At 48.3% G+C, this 16,393-nt stretch overlaps 1 protein-coding gene and 1 non-coding gene across 4 annotated transcripts in view; both read right to left on the bottom strand.

Annotated features, from left to right (window-relative positions):
- Nucleotides 1-16,393, bottom strand: part of MUC2 (mucin 2, oligomeric mucus/gel-forming) — an 84,682-nt gene that overhangs the window by 43,305 nt on the left and 24,984 nt on the right. For all 3 annotated transcript variants that reach the window (XM_068147781.1, XM_068147782.1, XM_068147783.1), the window contains exons 18-25: nucleotides 15,054-15,160; nucleotides 13,492-13,643; nucleotides 11,614-11,752; nucleotides 10,624-10,734; nucleotides 7,943-8,122; nucleotides 5,148-5,387; nucleotides 2,695-2,851; nucleotides 527-655 (exon numbers count right to left, since the gene is read on the bottom strand). In XM_068147781.1, coding sequence (XP_068003882.1) covers nucleotides 527-655; nucleotides 2,695-2,851; nucleotides 5,148-5,387; nucleotides 7,943-8,122; nucleotides 10,624-10,734; nucleotides 11,614-11,752; nucleotides 13,492-13,643; nucleotides 15,054-15,160 — 1,215 coding nt within the window. The remainder of the gene's footprint in view (nucleotides 1-526; nucleotides 656-2,694; nucleotides 2,852-5,147; nucleotides 5,388-7,942; nucleotides 8,123-10,623; nucleotides 10,735-11,613; nucleotides 11,753-13,491; nucleotides 13,644-15,053; nucleotides 15,161-16,393) is intronic.
- TRNAE-CUC (transfer RNA glutamic acid (anticodon CUC)) lies at nucleotides 9,727-9,798 on the bottom strand. The gene has a single exon. It is a non-coding gene; the product is annotated as a tRNA-Glu (tRNA).

The following is a 16,393-nucleotide window of genomic DNA, read 5'->3' as shown; positions in this document are numbered from 1 at the left end:
CTGCAAATTGAATACACTAAAAATAGAGGGAGCCCTCCCATAACCCTCTCACAATATCTTCATCAAGAATTCAATATACAGCAGGATCAATTGTGTCTGATATCAAAGGTATTTTCCATTGTAAAGGGAGGAGGATGCTGTACATTTATAAAGTCAAGATGGGTCTGATGCATAAACAATTAGAAGGTTACAACCCCCCAGCTATCAGAAACTTTCTTCCTTACCACTCAGAAGGTTTTCCCTCTGTTGAAATGCCTTAGGATGGGGTGCATAATAATAATGGTCTAGTAGTCTTGTGATACTAGTCATGCAAAGATCTAACTCCATGTCTGACAGTAATGTAACTATCACCCACTCATGTTAACAAACTACATTATAGGAAATGTTTATGGAAGAATGGAGACAAATTCAACATAAGAGGTTTAGGAACAGCACTGTCAAGTGGACTGATTATTCTGTGTTCACTAAATGATACCTGGAAAAACTTAGATGATATCAAATACAAATATAGCAAGGAATTCCTTACCTTCCAGGTATGGCACTGTGAAGTTGGTGCTGACATTATTAATCACCCTGCAGGTCATGATCTCTTTGCCACAAGGCTCATAGTGCCATTCACACAAATCAGGAGGGTTGTAGTAGTCACAGAATATTGCTGATGAGAGAAAGGGGGTTAATTAAAAACGTGGTCGCCACAATGCAGCTCTGATCAAATCTTTGCAAGCACAAGCTAAATGAAATTCCACATCAAGATAGCAGCTCCTGCTGTTCACTGATTGCCCAGCATAATGGAAGGATGACTTGAAACCTAACCTAAAAAGGGGGGAGAAAGCAAAGAAAGAGGGGGGGGGGGGGGGGGGGGGGGAAGGACAGAAAGAAAAGGGAGAAGGAAAAAAGGGGGGAAGGAAAAAAGGGGGGAAGGAAAAAAGGGGGGAAGGAAAAAAGGGGGGAAGGAAAAAAGGGGGGAAGGAAAAAAGGGGGGAAGGAAAAAAGGGGGGAAGGAAAAAAGGGGGGAAGGAAAAAAAGGGGGGAAGGAAAAAAGGGGGGAAGGAAAAAAGGGGGGAAGGAAAAAAGGGGGGAAGGAAAAAAGGGGGGAAGGAAAAAAGGGGGGAAGGAAAAAAGGGGGGAAGGAAAAAAGGGGGGAAGGAAAAAAGGGGGGAAGGAAAAAAGGGGGGAAGGAAAAAAGGGGGGAAGGAAAAAAGGGGGGAAGGAAAAAAGGGGGGAAGGAAAAAAGGGGGGAAGGAAAAAAGGGGGGAAGGAAAAAAGGGGGGAAGGAAAAAAGGGGGGAAGGAAAAAAGGGGGGAAGGAAAAAAGGGGGGAAGGAAAAAAGGGGGGAAGGAAAAAAGGGGGGAAGGAAAAAAGGGGGGAAGGAAAAAAGGGGGGAAGGAAAAAAGGGGGGAAGGAAAAAAGGGGGGAAGGAAAAAAGGGGGGAAGGAAAAAAGGGGGGAAGGAAAAAAGGGGGGAAGGAAAAAAGGGGGGAAGGAAAAAAGGGGGGAAGGAAAAAAGGGGGGAAGGAAAAAAGGGGGGAAGGAAAAAAGGGGGGAAGGAAAAAAGGGGGGAAGGAAAAAAGGGGGGAAGGAAAAAAGGGGGGAAGGAAAAAAGGGGGGAAGGAAAAAAGGGGGGAAGGAAAAAAGGGGGGAAGGAAAAAAGGGGGGAAGGAAAAAAGGGGGGAAGGAAAAAAGGGGGGAAGGAAAAAAGGGGGGAAGGAAAAAAGGGGGGAAGGAAAAAAGGGGGGAAGGAAAAAAGGGGGGAAGGAAAAAAGGGGGGAAGGAAAAAAGGGGGGAAGGAAAAAAGGGGGGAAGGAAAAAAGGGGGGAAGGAAAAAAGGGGGGAAGGAAAAAAGGGGGGAAGGAAAAAAGGGGGGAAGGAAAAAAGGGGGGAAGGAAAAAAGGGGGGAAGGAAAAAAGGGGGGAAGGAAAAAAGGGGGGAAGGAAAAAAGGGGGGAAGGAAAAAAGGGGGGAAGGAAAGAAAGAAAAGAAATAGGGGAAAGGAAGGAAAGGAAGGAAAGAAAGAAAAGAAAGAGGGGAAAGGAAGGAAAGAATGAAAAGACAGAGGAAAGGAAGGAAAGAAAGGAAAGAAAGAGAGGAAAGGAAGGAAAGAAAAGAAAGGGGGGAAGGAAAAGAAAGAAAATAAAGGGGGAAGGAAAAGCAAGAAAAGAAAGAGGGGGAAGGAAAAGCAAGAAAAGAAAGAGGGGGAAGGAAAAGCAAGAAAAGAAAGAGGGGGAAGGAAAAGCAAGAAAAGAAAGAGGGGGAAGGAAAAGCAAGAAAAGAAAGAGGGGGAAGGAAAAGCAAGAAAAGAAAGAGGGGGAAGGAAAAGCAAGAAAAGAAAGAGGGGGAAGGAAAAGCAAGAAAAGAAAGAGGGGGAAGGAAAAGCAAGAAAAGAAAGAGGGGGAAGGAAAAGCAAGAAAAGAAAGAGGGGGAAGGAAAAGCAAGAAAAGAAAGAGGGGAAAGGAAAAGCAAGAAAAGAAAGAGGGGAAAGGAAAAGCAAGAAAAGAAAGAGGGGAAAGGAAAAGCCAGGGTGGATAAAAGATAACTGCAATGCACACATTTACTACTTCTGTTTGTTCCCTGATACACTGTGAAAACAAATTGCATTTCTTAGCCAGCAGGACCTTGACATGAGTGTATGAAGGATTTATTTGATAGGCTTTATGGTGACAGGTCAAAAAATACAGCTGAGTTTAACTGTTACTCACGGCATATATCAGGAGTTCTCCAGAAGACACAAGCCTCAGCCTTGGTACACTCTTGAGCATATGCAGCAACTGAAGAACAGAAGCACTCACAATCTCCACCACTGTCACAAGAGCAGGCATCATGAACACAAGCCTCATAGAAAGGCTTTGGGTCCACCTGTAGGGGAAAGAAACGACGCCCCACTTCAGCTTCAAATCAGTTTCCAAGCTCACAAATCTTAAGACATTTCTTGAGCTACAAGAATTGAGCTGGGCAGAAATGAGAAGTTTGGACCAAAATAGTAATGCAGTGCCTTCAGAATTTGCTATGACTGAAAAAAAAATGAAGTAAGAGTCCTTGGCAGGGGACACATTTCCTAAGAGTTCCATTTTACTGCTCTCAGACTCAAGATAGATTGATGCCAACGAGGTCTTACCTGGCAGCAAGCTTTGCTAGCCAAGTGGTAACTATAGGAAAGCAGACATGAAGCAGAGAGGTTTATGCCTGCCAGTGTCTGGAGTTTAGACAAGGATACATTACCAAAACATTCCCACTTCTTTTTTTTCCCCCCCTTTTTTTCCCCTTAGGACTGCAAGAGGAGAAACTTAGACTGGGTATTATCTGCTGAAGGGAGCAGCTCAGACACGCACATTAATTAAATCGATAAAGTCACAGTATCACAGTATCACTTAGGTTGGAAAGGACCTCGAGGATCATCGAGTCCAACCTATCAACACAGACCCCATGCCTAGACCATGGCACCAAGTGCCACGTCCAATCTCCCCTTGAACACCTCCAGGGTCAATGACTCAACCACCTCCCTGGGCAACCCGTTCCAATGCCGAATGACTCGCTCGGTGAAGAACTTTCTCCTCACCTCGAGTCTGAACCTCCCCTGGCGCAGCTTGAGACTGTGTCCTCTTGTTCTGGTGCTGGTTGCCTGGGAGAAGAGGCCAACCCTTTCCCGGCCACAACCACCTTTCAGGTAGTTGTAGAGGGCAATCAGGTCACCCCTGAGCCTCCTCTTCTCCAAGCTAAACAACCCCAGCTCCCTCAGCCTCTCCTCACAGGGCTTGTGTTCAAGGCCTCTCACCAGCCTTGTTGCCCTTCTCTGGACACGCTCAAGTGTTTCGATGTCCTTCTTAAACTGTGGGGCCCAGAACTGGACACAGGACTCAAGGTGCAGCCTAACCAGAGCAGAGTACAGGAGCACTATGACCTCCCTGCTCCTGCTGGCCACACTATTCCTAATGCAGGCCAGGATGCTATTGGCCCTCCTGGCCACCTGGGCACACTGCTGGCTCATATTCAGGTGGCTGTCAATCAGCACCCCCAGATCCCTCTCTGTTTGGGAGCTCTCAGCCACTCTGACCCCAGCCTGTAGCTCCGCATGGGGTTGCCGTAGCCAAAGTGTAGCCCCTGGCACTTGGACTTGTTGAATGCCATCCCATTGGACTCTGCCCATCTGACCAGTCAGTCGAGGTCCCTCTGCAGAGCCTTTCTACCCTCTGACTAACATCTGCCCCCAACTTTGTGCAAACTTGCTGATGACTGACTCAATGCCCTCATCCAGATCATCAATGAAGATGTTAAAGAGCACAGGGCCCAGCACTGATCCCTGGGGGACACCACTGGTGACTGGCCTCCAGCTGGATGTGGCACCGTTCACTACCACTCTCTGGGCCCGGCCCTCCAACCAGTTCCTAACCCAGCACAGAGTGTAATGCTTTGTCTTTGTGACTTTTCCACTGGGAGTTAAGAGCAAATTGTTGCTAATATTAGCAGTACTTCAGGGAAGAGACAAGACATGGAGGAGTGCTCTCTGTGCACTGGGCTCTGGAAGCTGTGGGCCTGACATAAGTGTATGCTGTGACAGCATGGAGGCACAGCACTAGGGCTAAACCTGTCTAAACTACATGATCTCAGTGGTCTCCTACAAGATTCCTTCTGTGGGCTATTAAAAAGAGCAGTGGGCTCTTCCACAGCCAGAGAATCACAGAAATCACAGAAACATTCAGGTTGGAACAGACCCTCAGCATCACCAAGTCCAACCCAGAACCCTACTCTACAAGGCTCACCCCTAAACCATATCCCCAGGCACCACATCCAAACCACCTTTAAACCTATCCAGACTTGGTGATTCCACCACCTCCCTGGGCAGCACATTCCAGTGCCTGACCACTCTGGCTGGGAAAAACTTCTTCCTACTGTCCAGTCTAAACCTACCCAGCTGTAGCTTGAGGTCATTCCCTCTAGTTCTGTCACTAATTAGTTAGGAGAAGTGACCAGCACCAACCTCTCCACAATGTCCTTTCAGGTAGCTGTAGAGAGCAATGAGGTCTCCCCTCAGCCTCCTCTTTTCCAAACTAACCATCCCCATCTCCTTCAGTCACTCTTCATCAGATTTATTCTGTAGGCCCTTCACCAGCCTCATTGCCCTCCTCTGCCCCACCACTCACTGCCCTCTACAAACCTTGGAGTGGCAAATTTTGAAGACATCACTCTGGATGATGCTGCACTCTTTCTCTGCCCAGGACTTCCGATGTGGCTTCAGGTCACAGGGCTTAATCTCAGATGTGGCATCTGGGCACATTGAAGACTGCTTCCAGGAATTCCCAAATTTCAAAGCACTGGTCTCCTGCAGCCCACTCCTTGTTGTAAAGTCGTTGTTTGACTTGCCATCAAAGTTGCCACACAGACCACACACGTTGCCCTGGTGAAGATAATGAACACATTCACAGCTTAGAAATATGCCATGGAAGTGAGAGGCAGACGTGATGAGAGTAGGACCTAAGCATTGTCATTATAAAGGACAACTGACTCTCAGCGTCAGTGATTTGTCTTAGAATACAATAGAATTAGCCAGGTCGGAAGAGACCTTCAAGATCATCATGTTCAACCTATCATCCAACACCACCTAATCAACTAAACCATGGCACCAAGCACCCCATCAAGTCTCCTCCTAAATACCTCCAGGGATGGTGACTCCACCACCTCCCTGGGCAGCACATTCCAATGGGCAATTACTCTCTCAGTGAAGAATTTTGTCCTAACCTCCAGCCTAAACCTCCCCTGGCACAGCTTGAGACTGTGTCCTCTTGTTCTGTCACAGGTTGCCTGGGAGAAGAGACCAACCCCCACCTGGCTACAACCTCCCTTAAGGTAGTTGTAGAGTGCAAGAAGGTCTTCCCTGAGCCTCCTCTTCTCCAGGCTAAGCAACCCCAGCTCCCTCAGCCTCTCCTCACAGGGCTGTGCTCCAGACCCCTCCCCAGCTTTGTTGCCCTTCTCTGGACACCTTCCAGCAGCTCAACATCTTTCCTAAACTGAGGAGCCCAGAACTGGACACAGGACTCAAGGTGTGGCCTGACCAGTGCTGAGCACAGGGCACAATGACCTCCCTGCTCCTGCTGTCTACACTATTCCTGATGCAGGCCAGGATGCCATTGGCCTTCTTGGCCACCTGGGCACACTGCAGGGTCATGTTCAGGCAGATGTCAATTAGTACCCCCAGGTCCCTTTCTGCCTGGCTGCTCTCCAGCCACTCTGACCCCAGCCTGTAGCACTGCCTGGGGTTGTTGTGGCCAATGTGTAGAACCCAGCACTTCATCATCTGTCCTTCCAAACCATTTGTACAAGGGTTAAACATTTGTCTGTACTCAGCAAACTATTCAGCTGTCTCTTTGAAAACTATTCTGTCTAGTATGCTTCCATGTCTCTGTGGCTAGCCCTCCATCCAACTTATAACACTGAAGAGTGGCTAAAGCTCTTTCAGCTGAGAATTAATTTTTTCCCATTCTTCTCAATATTATAACTCAACTATTAATATATGAGGGAATTTGGTCTGAGGAGACCTTATTGTGGCCTTCCAGGATCTGAATGGTGCCAACATAAAAGCTGGGGAGGAACTTTTGAGGGTGTCAGGGAGTGATAGGACCCCATGGGGGGAATGGAGGAAAACTAGAAGTGGGGAGATTCAGATTGGATGTTAGGAAGAAGTTCTTCCCCATTAGAGTGGTGAGACACTGGCACAGGTTGCCCAGGGAGGTGGTGGAAGCCTCATCCATGGAAGTTTGAAGGCCAGGCTGGAGGTGGCTGTGAGCAACCTGCTACAGTGTGAGGTGTCATCTCTTCCAACCTGGTCTATTCTATTCTATTCTAGTCTAGTCTAGTCTATTCTATTCTAAAGGGGGGTAGGAACTGGCTGGTCCTTGAGGTCCCTTCCAACCCTAACAATTGTATGAATTTCATTCTGCTCAAAATTTGGTTTAGCAAAAGCTTCTAATGTAAGGAGCATCACTTCTTCATCCATGGGGGGAAAAAAAAACCCAACATGTCAGGGACTCATTTTTCTTGAAAGAAAGAATGTGGTAGAACAATTTAAGGTACCTTGGCCCCCAAGCAACAGCATGTCCCTAGTTATACAAAGCTGCATCTCCCCATTCAGCCCCACCCATTCAGTACTCAATTCAGCCTGCTGATTATCAGAAATCACATTGGACAGAGAGGTTGGGCTTAACTCAGGGCTGAGATTCCAAGCAGGTTTCCAAGTCTATGCACATTCAAGCCTGCATCCCCTAAATTGCTTTGGATGTGTAGCTCTTAAGTCAGAATGCTTTAGACATTTGGATTTATTGCAATCATGTGCCCTGCATTCTGAAGGACTCAAAGCAACTCCAGTAGCCCCTCTGCAAGCTGTGACAGTAATGATGCAAGCTAATCAGCAAGGTGCAGAGGATATAGGAATTAAATGTGGAGTCAGATTAAAAGAATGTTTACATTTCCTTATAGAACAGTTTGGATTGGCAGGGACCTTAAAGATCATCTAGTTTCAACCCCCCTGCCATGGGCAGGGATATCTTCCACTGGCCTGGGTTGCTCATGGCCTCATCCAACCTGGCCCTGAACACCTTCAGGAAGGGAGCATCCACAGCCTCCTTGGGCAACCTGTTCCACAACTACCTCCACAGCTACTCTGGATAACCTGTTCCAGTGCCTCACCACTCTCATGGGGAAGAATTTCTTCCTAATTCTAGCCTAAATCCAGCTTTTTCCAGCTTGAAGCCATTACCCCTCACTCTGTCCCTACATACCTTTGTAAATGGTCCCTCTCCAGCTTTCCTGCAGCCCTCTTCATGTACTGAAAGGCCAGAATAACATCTCCCTGCAGCCTTCTCTTCTCCAGTCTGAACCACCTCATCTCCCTCAGCCTGTCAATATCTCTTCTATCTTTTCATACTGCTACTTCTGAAAAGACAGGCAGGTCCTAACCTTGAAATCAGGGGTCAGCTTGATGAAAACAGTAGTCTTCTTATCCCAGATAAGTATCACACCATTGCTGGCTTCAATAACGAGGTAGAGGCCGACGGTCCTGTTCCAATAGCGCACGTCGTCCCCAACGTCGCGCTGAATTTCCTTGTAATCTTTGTCCTCCAATTTCAGCTCAGTTTTCTGAAAGGCAAGAAGAGAAGTATTAGAACACCTAGCTTTCACAGAATCACAGAAACATTCAGGCTGGAACAGACCCTCAGCATCACCAAGTCCAACTCAGAACCCTACTCTACAAGGCTCACCCCTAAAACCATATCCTCAAGCACCACATCCAAGCCACCTTTAAACACTTCCAGGGATGGGGACTCCACCACCTCCCTGGGCAGCGCATTCCAGTCCCTGACCACTCTTGCTGGGAAAAACCATTTCCTACTGTCCACTCTAAACCTACCCAGTGGCAGCTTCAGGCCATTCCCTTTTGTTCTATCACTAATTGCCTGTGAGAAGAGACCAGCACCAACCTCTCCACAATCTTCTCTCAGGTAGTTGTAGACAGCTATGAGGTCTCCCCTCAGCCTCCTCTATTTCACACTAACCATCCCCAGCTCCTTCAGTCTCTCCACACCAGATTTATTCTCCAGGCCCTTCACAGCTTCCTTGCCCTCCTCTGCCCTGGCTCCAGCACCTCCACATCTCTCTTGTATTGAGGTGCCCAAAACTGGACACAGTACTCGAGGTGTGGCCTGAGTACCAGGGGACAATCCCCTCCCTGCTCCTAATGGACAAAGCACTCCTGATCCCAGCCAGGATGCCATTGGCTTTCTTGGCCACCTGGCACGTTGCTGGCTCCTATTCAGTTGCTTGTCCCCAGGTCCCTTCCTGCCAAACAGCTTTCATGATGAGACAAACTTTTAGCTGCCTATAACAATACAGTTCGTTCTGAAGCTAACAGCTCAAAGTCTGGGATGACTTTCCAAGATGACAGAAAGTGGTCTAGAATACTGGAGAGAGGATTCAGTACCTGAGAATCTACACCTTTACAGATTAATTTAAGAGGGCCTCTAATCTTTAGCTAGAGTAATGGCCTCACCAAATCATTTTGGTTGGAAAAGGACTTTAAGTTCATCACATTGAACCATTATCCACATAGAATAGAATAGAACAGAGTAGAGTAGAGTAGAGTAGAGTAGAGTAGAGTAGAGTAGAGTAGAGTAGAGTAGAGTAGAGTAGAGTAGAGTAGAATAGAATTAACCAGGTTGGAAAAGACCTTCAAGATCATCAAGTCCAACCTATCAGCCAACACCATCTGATCAACTAAACCATGGCCCCAAGTGCCTCATCCAGGCTCCTCCTAACACCTCCAGGGTTGGTGACTCTACCACCTCCCTGGGCAGCACATTCCAATAGCCAATCTCTCTTGTTGGGAAGAACTTCTTCCTAGCATCCAGCCTAAACCTCCCCTGGCACAGCTTGAGACTGTGTCCTCTTGTTCTGGTGCTGGCTGCCTGGGAGAAGAGACCAACCCCCACCTGGCTACAACCTCCCTTCAGGGAGTTGGAGAGAGCAAGAAGGTCTCCCCTGAGCCTCCTCTTCTCCAGGCTAAGCAACCCCAGCTCCCTCAGCCTCTCCTCACAGGGCTGTGCTCCAGAACCCTCCGCAGCCTCGTTGCCCTTCTCTGCACATGTTCAAGAGTCTCAATGTCCTTCTTAAACTGAGAAGTCCAGAACTGCACACAGTCCTCAAGCTGTGACCTAATCAGTGCTGAGTACAGAGGCAAAAACACTTTCCCTGACCGGGAATTGAACCCGGGCCGCGGCGGTGAGAGCGCCGAATCCTAACCACTAGACCACCAGGGAGGCTTGGGATGGATTCGATTGAAATTAAGCAGGTTGGAAAAGACCCTTGAGATCATCAAGTCCAACCTAACACCTGACACCATCTAATCAACTAAACCATGGCCCCAAGTGCATCATCCAGGCTCTTCATAAACACCTCCTGTGATGGTGACTCCACCATCTCCCTGGTCAGCACATTCCCATGGACAATCTCTCTTGCTGGGAAGAATTTCTTCCTAACATCCAGCCTAACTTCCCCTGGCACAGCTTGAGACTGTGTCCTCTTGCTCTGGTGCTGCTTGCCTGGGAGAAGAGCCCCTGCCAGCCTCCCTTCAGGGAGTTGTGGAGAGCAGTAAGGTCTCCCCTGAGCCTCCTCTTCTCCAGGCTAAGCAACCCCAGCTCCCTCAGCCTCTCCTCACAAGGCTGTGCTCCAGACCCCTCCCCAGCCTTGTTGCCCTTCTCTGGACACCTTCCAGCATCTCAACATCTTTCCTAAACTGACGGGCCTTGAACTGGACACAGGACTCAAGGTGTGGCCTGACCAGTGCTGAGCACAGGGCACAATGACCTCCCTGCTCCTGCTGGCTGCACTATTCCTGATACAGGCCAGGATGCCATTGGCCTGCTTGGCCACTTGGGCACACTGCAGGCTCATGTTCAACCTACTACCAACCACTACCCCCAGATTCCCTCTTCTACCAAGCCTGGTGCTAAATCATGTCCCTTAGCACCACATCTATCCGCTGTATGCAGGCATTAGAGCTGCTTTTAGGGATGTGGCTTTGAAGGGTTATCTTTTTAATGTACTTGAATACTGATACATACTCACTAAGTATCATTACTCACCCCAAGAAATATCTTAATAGCCTTTGAGCAGGTGACTCCTGTAGTTCCACAAGGGACATTCTCTGTGATGATGCTGAAGGTGCCGCTGGACTCTTGGTCACCACAAAAATCCTATTGAAAAAGGGGGGGTGGGGGGAAGAAATAAAGACAGTTAGGTAGAACATTTAATTCTGAGTTCAATCTCATGAGAATTGCAACCATTCAAATCTCCCCCACGTGTAAATCTTTGCTGGGGCTTTGGCTGTGAAATCCTGCAATCATTTCTTTTACTCTGCAGACACAGGCATTGTTGAGACAGCCTCATGTGTGGCAAAATCTGGGGAACAAATGGGGCAATGAAACAAGATGAAGACTGTGTGTGCTTAAATACATCTTTGGTTTCTAAACATGCAGTTTTGATTTGTTCCATAACTGATGATGACCTGTTTGTTCTCACTGTGAAGTGGTCCTGTTGCATGAAACTTATGACCACTATGTCAGATAAAAACCAACAACACAACCCACCAAGACATTCACACAACTTGCCTGCACTGAAAATAGAGAAGTTATCTTGGCAGAATGTGCAAACACCTAAGAGAGAGTTGCTGGCAGGCAATAGGGAATCTTAGAACAAAAAAGGACAGTAGATGTCCTTCCAGTATGTTAAGGGGGCTATAAGAAAGCTGGGGAGGGACTTTTGAGGGTGTCAGGGAGTGATAGGAATGGGGGGGATGGAAAAACCTAGAAGTGGGGAGATTGAGATTGGATGTTAGGAAGAAGTTGTTCCCCATGAGGGTGGTGAGACACTGGCACACATTGCCCAGGGAGGTGGTGGAAGCCTCCTGCCTGGAGGTGTTTGCAACCAGGCTGGATGTGGCTGTGAGCAACCTGCTGTGGTGTGAGGTGTCCCTGCCCATGGCAGGGGTTTGGACCTGGCTGCTCCTTGAGGTCCCTCCCAACCCTGACAATTCTCTGATTCTGAGTCATGTCAGGCCTTCTGATGAGCATTACCTGAGTAGCCACATATTCACAGCTGCCATCAAAGTCATAGAATTTCCCATCAAAGGTGATGTAATGCCCACTTCCATAGATCATACAAGTCCCATAGCATTCATTTTCAGAGCAGGTCCAAACTCCTTTTTGGCAGGTGCTAGAAGAGGGAAGAGGAGGTGAATTTTCAGATCCTGTTTGGAAAGCTGCAGAGCAATCCAAGCAGCTGCCTGGTACATGACAAGGTACAGAGTGTCTTAAGTCTGAATGTCAGAAGCTTAGGCTGGTTTTAAGCCTAGAGCATCATGCTTAACCAGTCACAGTTTTTTAGATGTAATAGCACTTATGTTTCTAAAAATGAGGACATTTTCCCCCAATAAGAGCTGCCTGCTGCAAACAGCACTTTCAACACAATCAGATTTCCTCAGGCAGCAAAGGAATATGCCTGAAAATAAAAGTTTGTACTTGCAGCTAGCACAGCCACTGTAGGACACAAGCCTGGACATGACCACTTGGGGTGGGCTGAAATTTCCCCCAGCATTAACTTTTAGCCAGACCAACTCAGTTAGAAGCAGATGAAGCTGTATTTACAAGCAAAAAAGTACACTCTGCAATGGAATGCAATGATTGTGTACAAAATATCCAGGATTTACAACATTATACAGGTATTTATGGTTAACAAATAACACAAAAACCCCCTGGTCAGAAAGACCAATAGGTGTTCAAGAGGGGATTGGATGTGGCACTTGGTGCCATGGTCTAGTAGGCAAGGGGTCTTGGGTGACAGGTTGGACTTGATGATCTTTGAGGTCTTTTCCAACCTTGTTGATTCTATGATTCTATTCTATGATTCTATGACCAGGGAAGTGTCTCCACTGCCCCTTTCCCAAACCTCCCAACCCCCCCACAGTACCTAGAGATAGAGAGAAGCTGCGAGAAAAGCAGTGGGTTAGGCTTATCTCAAGGTCAGCCAGAAGTGTTATCTTCTCCCAGGCAAAGCAGAACAGCCAAGATTAGAGGAGAAGAGAAAAGGAATGAAAAGTGCAGAATTGTTATGGTAAAGATCCTTTTACCCCAGACATATGGAATGGAATGGAATGGAAGACCAGGTTGGAAGAGACCTTCAAGATCATCAAGTCCAACCTATCATCCAACACCATCTAAACAACTAAACCATGGCACCAAGCACCCTATCAAGTCTCCTCCTGAACACCTCCAGCAAGGGTGACTCCACCACCTCCCTGGGCAGCACATTCCAATGGGCAATCACTCTCTCTGTGTAGAACTTCTTCCTAACATCCAGCCTAAACCTCCCCTGGCACAGCCTGAGACTGTGTCCTCTTGTTCTGGTGCTGGTTGCCTGGGAGAAGAGACCAGCCTCTGCCTGTCTACAACCTCCCTTCAGGTAGTTGTAGACAGCAAGAAGGTCTCCCCTGAGCCTCCTCTTCTCCAGGCTAAGCAACCCCAGCTCCCTCAGCCTCTCCTCACAGGGATGTGCTCCAGACCCCTCCCCAGCCTTGTTGCCCTTCTCTGGACACCTTCAAGTCTCTCAATGTCCTTCTTAAACTGTGGGGCCCAGAACTGGACACAGTACTCGAGGTGTGGCCTAACCAGTGCAGTGTCCAGGGGCAGAATGACCTCCCTGCTCCTGCTGGCCACACTGTTCCTGATGCAGGCCAGGATGCCATTGGCCCTCCTGGCTGCCTGGGCACACTGCAGGCTCATTTATCCAATGAATTTGCTTAGAACAATCTTTTGTTCTCCTTTTCACAGCCAATAGTGATTTATTCACATTTTTCTACTTTTCTGCTTGAAACCTGCAGCTCAATTTTAAAGGCATAGCCTAAAACCACCACACCACTGTCATATTCTGGAAGAGAGCAGGAAATCGCAGCTTACCAGGTGTTGCAGTCCACTTTTATATTCTGTCCAGAAGAATACCACTCGTTGTTGTGAATGCAGGGGCAGTCATTGTGCTCCACACAGCCTCCCATCCCATCATCATACAGACCTTGAGGGCACACACATCCTGAGACACACTCTGCCTGGAACTAAGGACCAGAAGGAGCAATGGTCACTTTAAGACAAAGCACTGCATGTCCATTCCACTTCTTCAGAAGTCCCCCAGTAAAAACTGCATTTATAACCAAGCAGCCTCATGGAGATTAGTTTTCTGAGGTTTTCCTTTTGAGGTTTCTAATCCTTTTTCCATTTCTTTACTGTTTTGATTGCCTAAGAACTGAGCTCATATTACACATATTTCTGACTCTGCCAGGTCTGATGCTAAACCATGTCCCTCAGCACTACACCTCTGCCTCTTTTAGGCACCTCCAGCAATGGGGACACAACCACCTCCCTGGGGAGCCTCTTCTAGTGTGTGATAACCTTTTCAGTGAAGAAGTTTCTTCTAATGTCCCACCTCAACCTCCTCTGGCACAACTTGAAGCCGTTTCATCTCATCCTATCACTTCTTACTAGGGAGAAGAGGCCAACCCCCACCTCACTGCAACTCAAGAAGCTAGAGAGAGCAATGAAGTCTCCCCTCAGCCTCCTTTCCTCCAGGCTCAAGAACTCCAGTTCCATCAGTCACTCCTCACTAGACCTGTTCTCCAGACCCTTTCCCAGCTTCTCTGGACCCACTCCAGCACTCCAATGTCTTTCTTGTAGTGAGGAGCCCAAAACTGCACCCAGTGCTCAAGGTATGGCCTTATCAGTGCTGAATACAGGGGGACAATCACTGTCCTGGTCCTGTCAGACACACTATTCCTGGTCCTGTCAGACACACTATTCCTGATCCTGTCTGACACACTATTCCTGATCCTGTCTAGGATGCTTTTGGCCTTGGCCACCTGGACATATGATGGTTTGGACTAGGAAAATCAAACCAAGGAGAAATAGACTGTTAGCTGCAACTGGGGTTTCTGTGTTGCACTGTGTCATTTAAAGAATACAGAATAAAGGAAAGATCACAGAATGTTAGGGGTTGGAAGGGACCTCAAAAGGTCATCCAGTCCAATCCCCCTGCCAGAGCAGGATCACCTAGAGCAGGTCACACAGGAATGCATCCAGGCAGGTTTCGAATATCTCCAGAGAAGGAGACTCCCCAACCCCCCTGGACAGCCTGCTCCAGGGCTCTGTCACATTCACAGGGCAAAAATTTTCCTCCTCTTTCCATGGAGCTTCCTGTGCCTCAACTTCCACCATTGCCCCTTGTGCTGTCATGGGGCATCACCCAGCAGAGAATGGTTCTATCCTCTGGGAACTCATACTGCCCATCTTTATCAACATGAATGAGGTCACCCCTCAGGCTCCTCTTCTCCAAGCTACAGAGCCCTCAGCTCCCTCAGGCTCTCCTCTCCTAATGATTTTTGTGGGTCTGCACTGGACTCTTTCAAGCATTTCCCTGTTCTTCCTGAACTGAGGGCCCCATAACTAGACACAGAGTGAAGTGGAACACATACATGCTCAGTTTCAGGAGTCTGGCAGCTCAGCTGTACAGGTGTTTGGGAAGTCCAGTTTGATGCACTGCAGTCAAAGTACAGCTTCTCAGAAGAACACTCTGTTAGACCTGGAAGGTACATTGTGGGTTTAGATGGATCAAGAAAAGGCACAGGAAATGTGTGTGAAAGATGGTGCTGACCAAGACAGACATCTCAAGGCATGTCTCCTCTTCAGAAAAAAAATCAAGGCTCAGTGAATAGAATAGAATAGACCAGGTTGGAAGAGACCTTCCAGATCATCATGTCCAACCTATCAACCAATCCAACACCACCTAATCAACTAACCCATGGCACCAAGCACCCTATCAAGTCTCCTCCTGAACACCTCCAATGATGGTGACTCCACCACCTCCCTGGGCAGCCCATTCCAATGGGCAATCACTCTCTCTGTGTAGAACTTCTTCCTGACCTCCAGCCTAAACCTCCCCTGGTGCAGCCTGAGACTGTGTCCTCTTGTTCTGGTACTGGGTGCCTGGGAGAAGAGACCAACCTCTGCCTGTCTACAACCTCCCTTCAGGTAGTTGTAGAGAGCAAGAAGGTCTCCCCTGAGTCTTCTCCAGGCTAAGCAACCCCAGCTCCCTCAGCTTCTCCTCATAGGGCTGTGTCCCAAGCCCCTCACCAACATTGTTGCCCTTCTCTGGACTCGTTCCAGCAAGTCAACCTCCTTCCTAAACTGAGGAGCCCAGAACTGGACACAGGACTCAAGGTGTGGCCTAACCAGTGCAGTGTACAGGGGCAGAATGACCTCCCTGCTCCTGCTGGCCACACTCTTCCTGATGCAGGCCAGGATGCCATTGGCCCTCCTGGCTGCCTGGGCACACTGCAGGCTCATGTTCAGCCTACCATCAACCAGCACCCCCAGGTCCCTCTCTGCCTGGCTGCTCTCAGCCACTCTGCCCCCAGCCTGTAGCACTGCCTGGGGTTGTTGTGGCCAATGTGCAGAACCTGGCACTAGGATGTGTTCAATCTCATGCCCTTGGACTCTGCCCATCTGTCCAGCCTGGCAAGGTCCCTCTGCAGAGCCTCTCTACCCTCCAGCAGAAGTTGTTTAGGTGGGTTGGATTGGTTGATGGGTTGGACTCGATGATCTTGAAGGTCTCTTCCAACCTGGTTTATTCTATTATTATTCTATTAACTCCTGCCCCCAGCTTGGTGTTAGCTGCAAATTTACTGCTGATGGACTCAATGCCCTCATCCAGATCATCAATGAAGATGTTAAAGAGGGATGGGGCCCAGCACCGATCCAACACAACAAGACGCAAAAGCAGAACTGCTTCACAGAAAGAATAAAACCCAACCAA

The sequence above is a fragment of the Melanerpes formicivorus genome, unplaced genomic scaffold (genome assembly GCF_026170545.1).
Source record: "Melanerpes formicivorus ecotype bairdi unplaced genomic scaffold, bMelFor1.0.p_v2 SCAF_16, whole genome shotgun sequence".
Classification (NCBI taxonomy): domain Eukaryota; kingdom Metazoa; phylum Chordata; class Aves; order Piciformes; family Picidae; genus Melanerpes; species Melanerpes formicivorus.
This window is presented reverse-complemented; position numbering and strand designations above follow the sequence as displayed.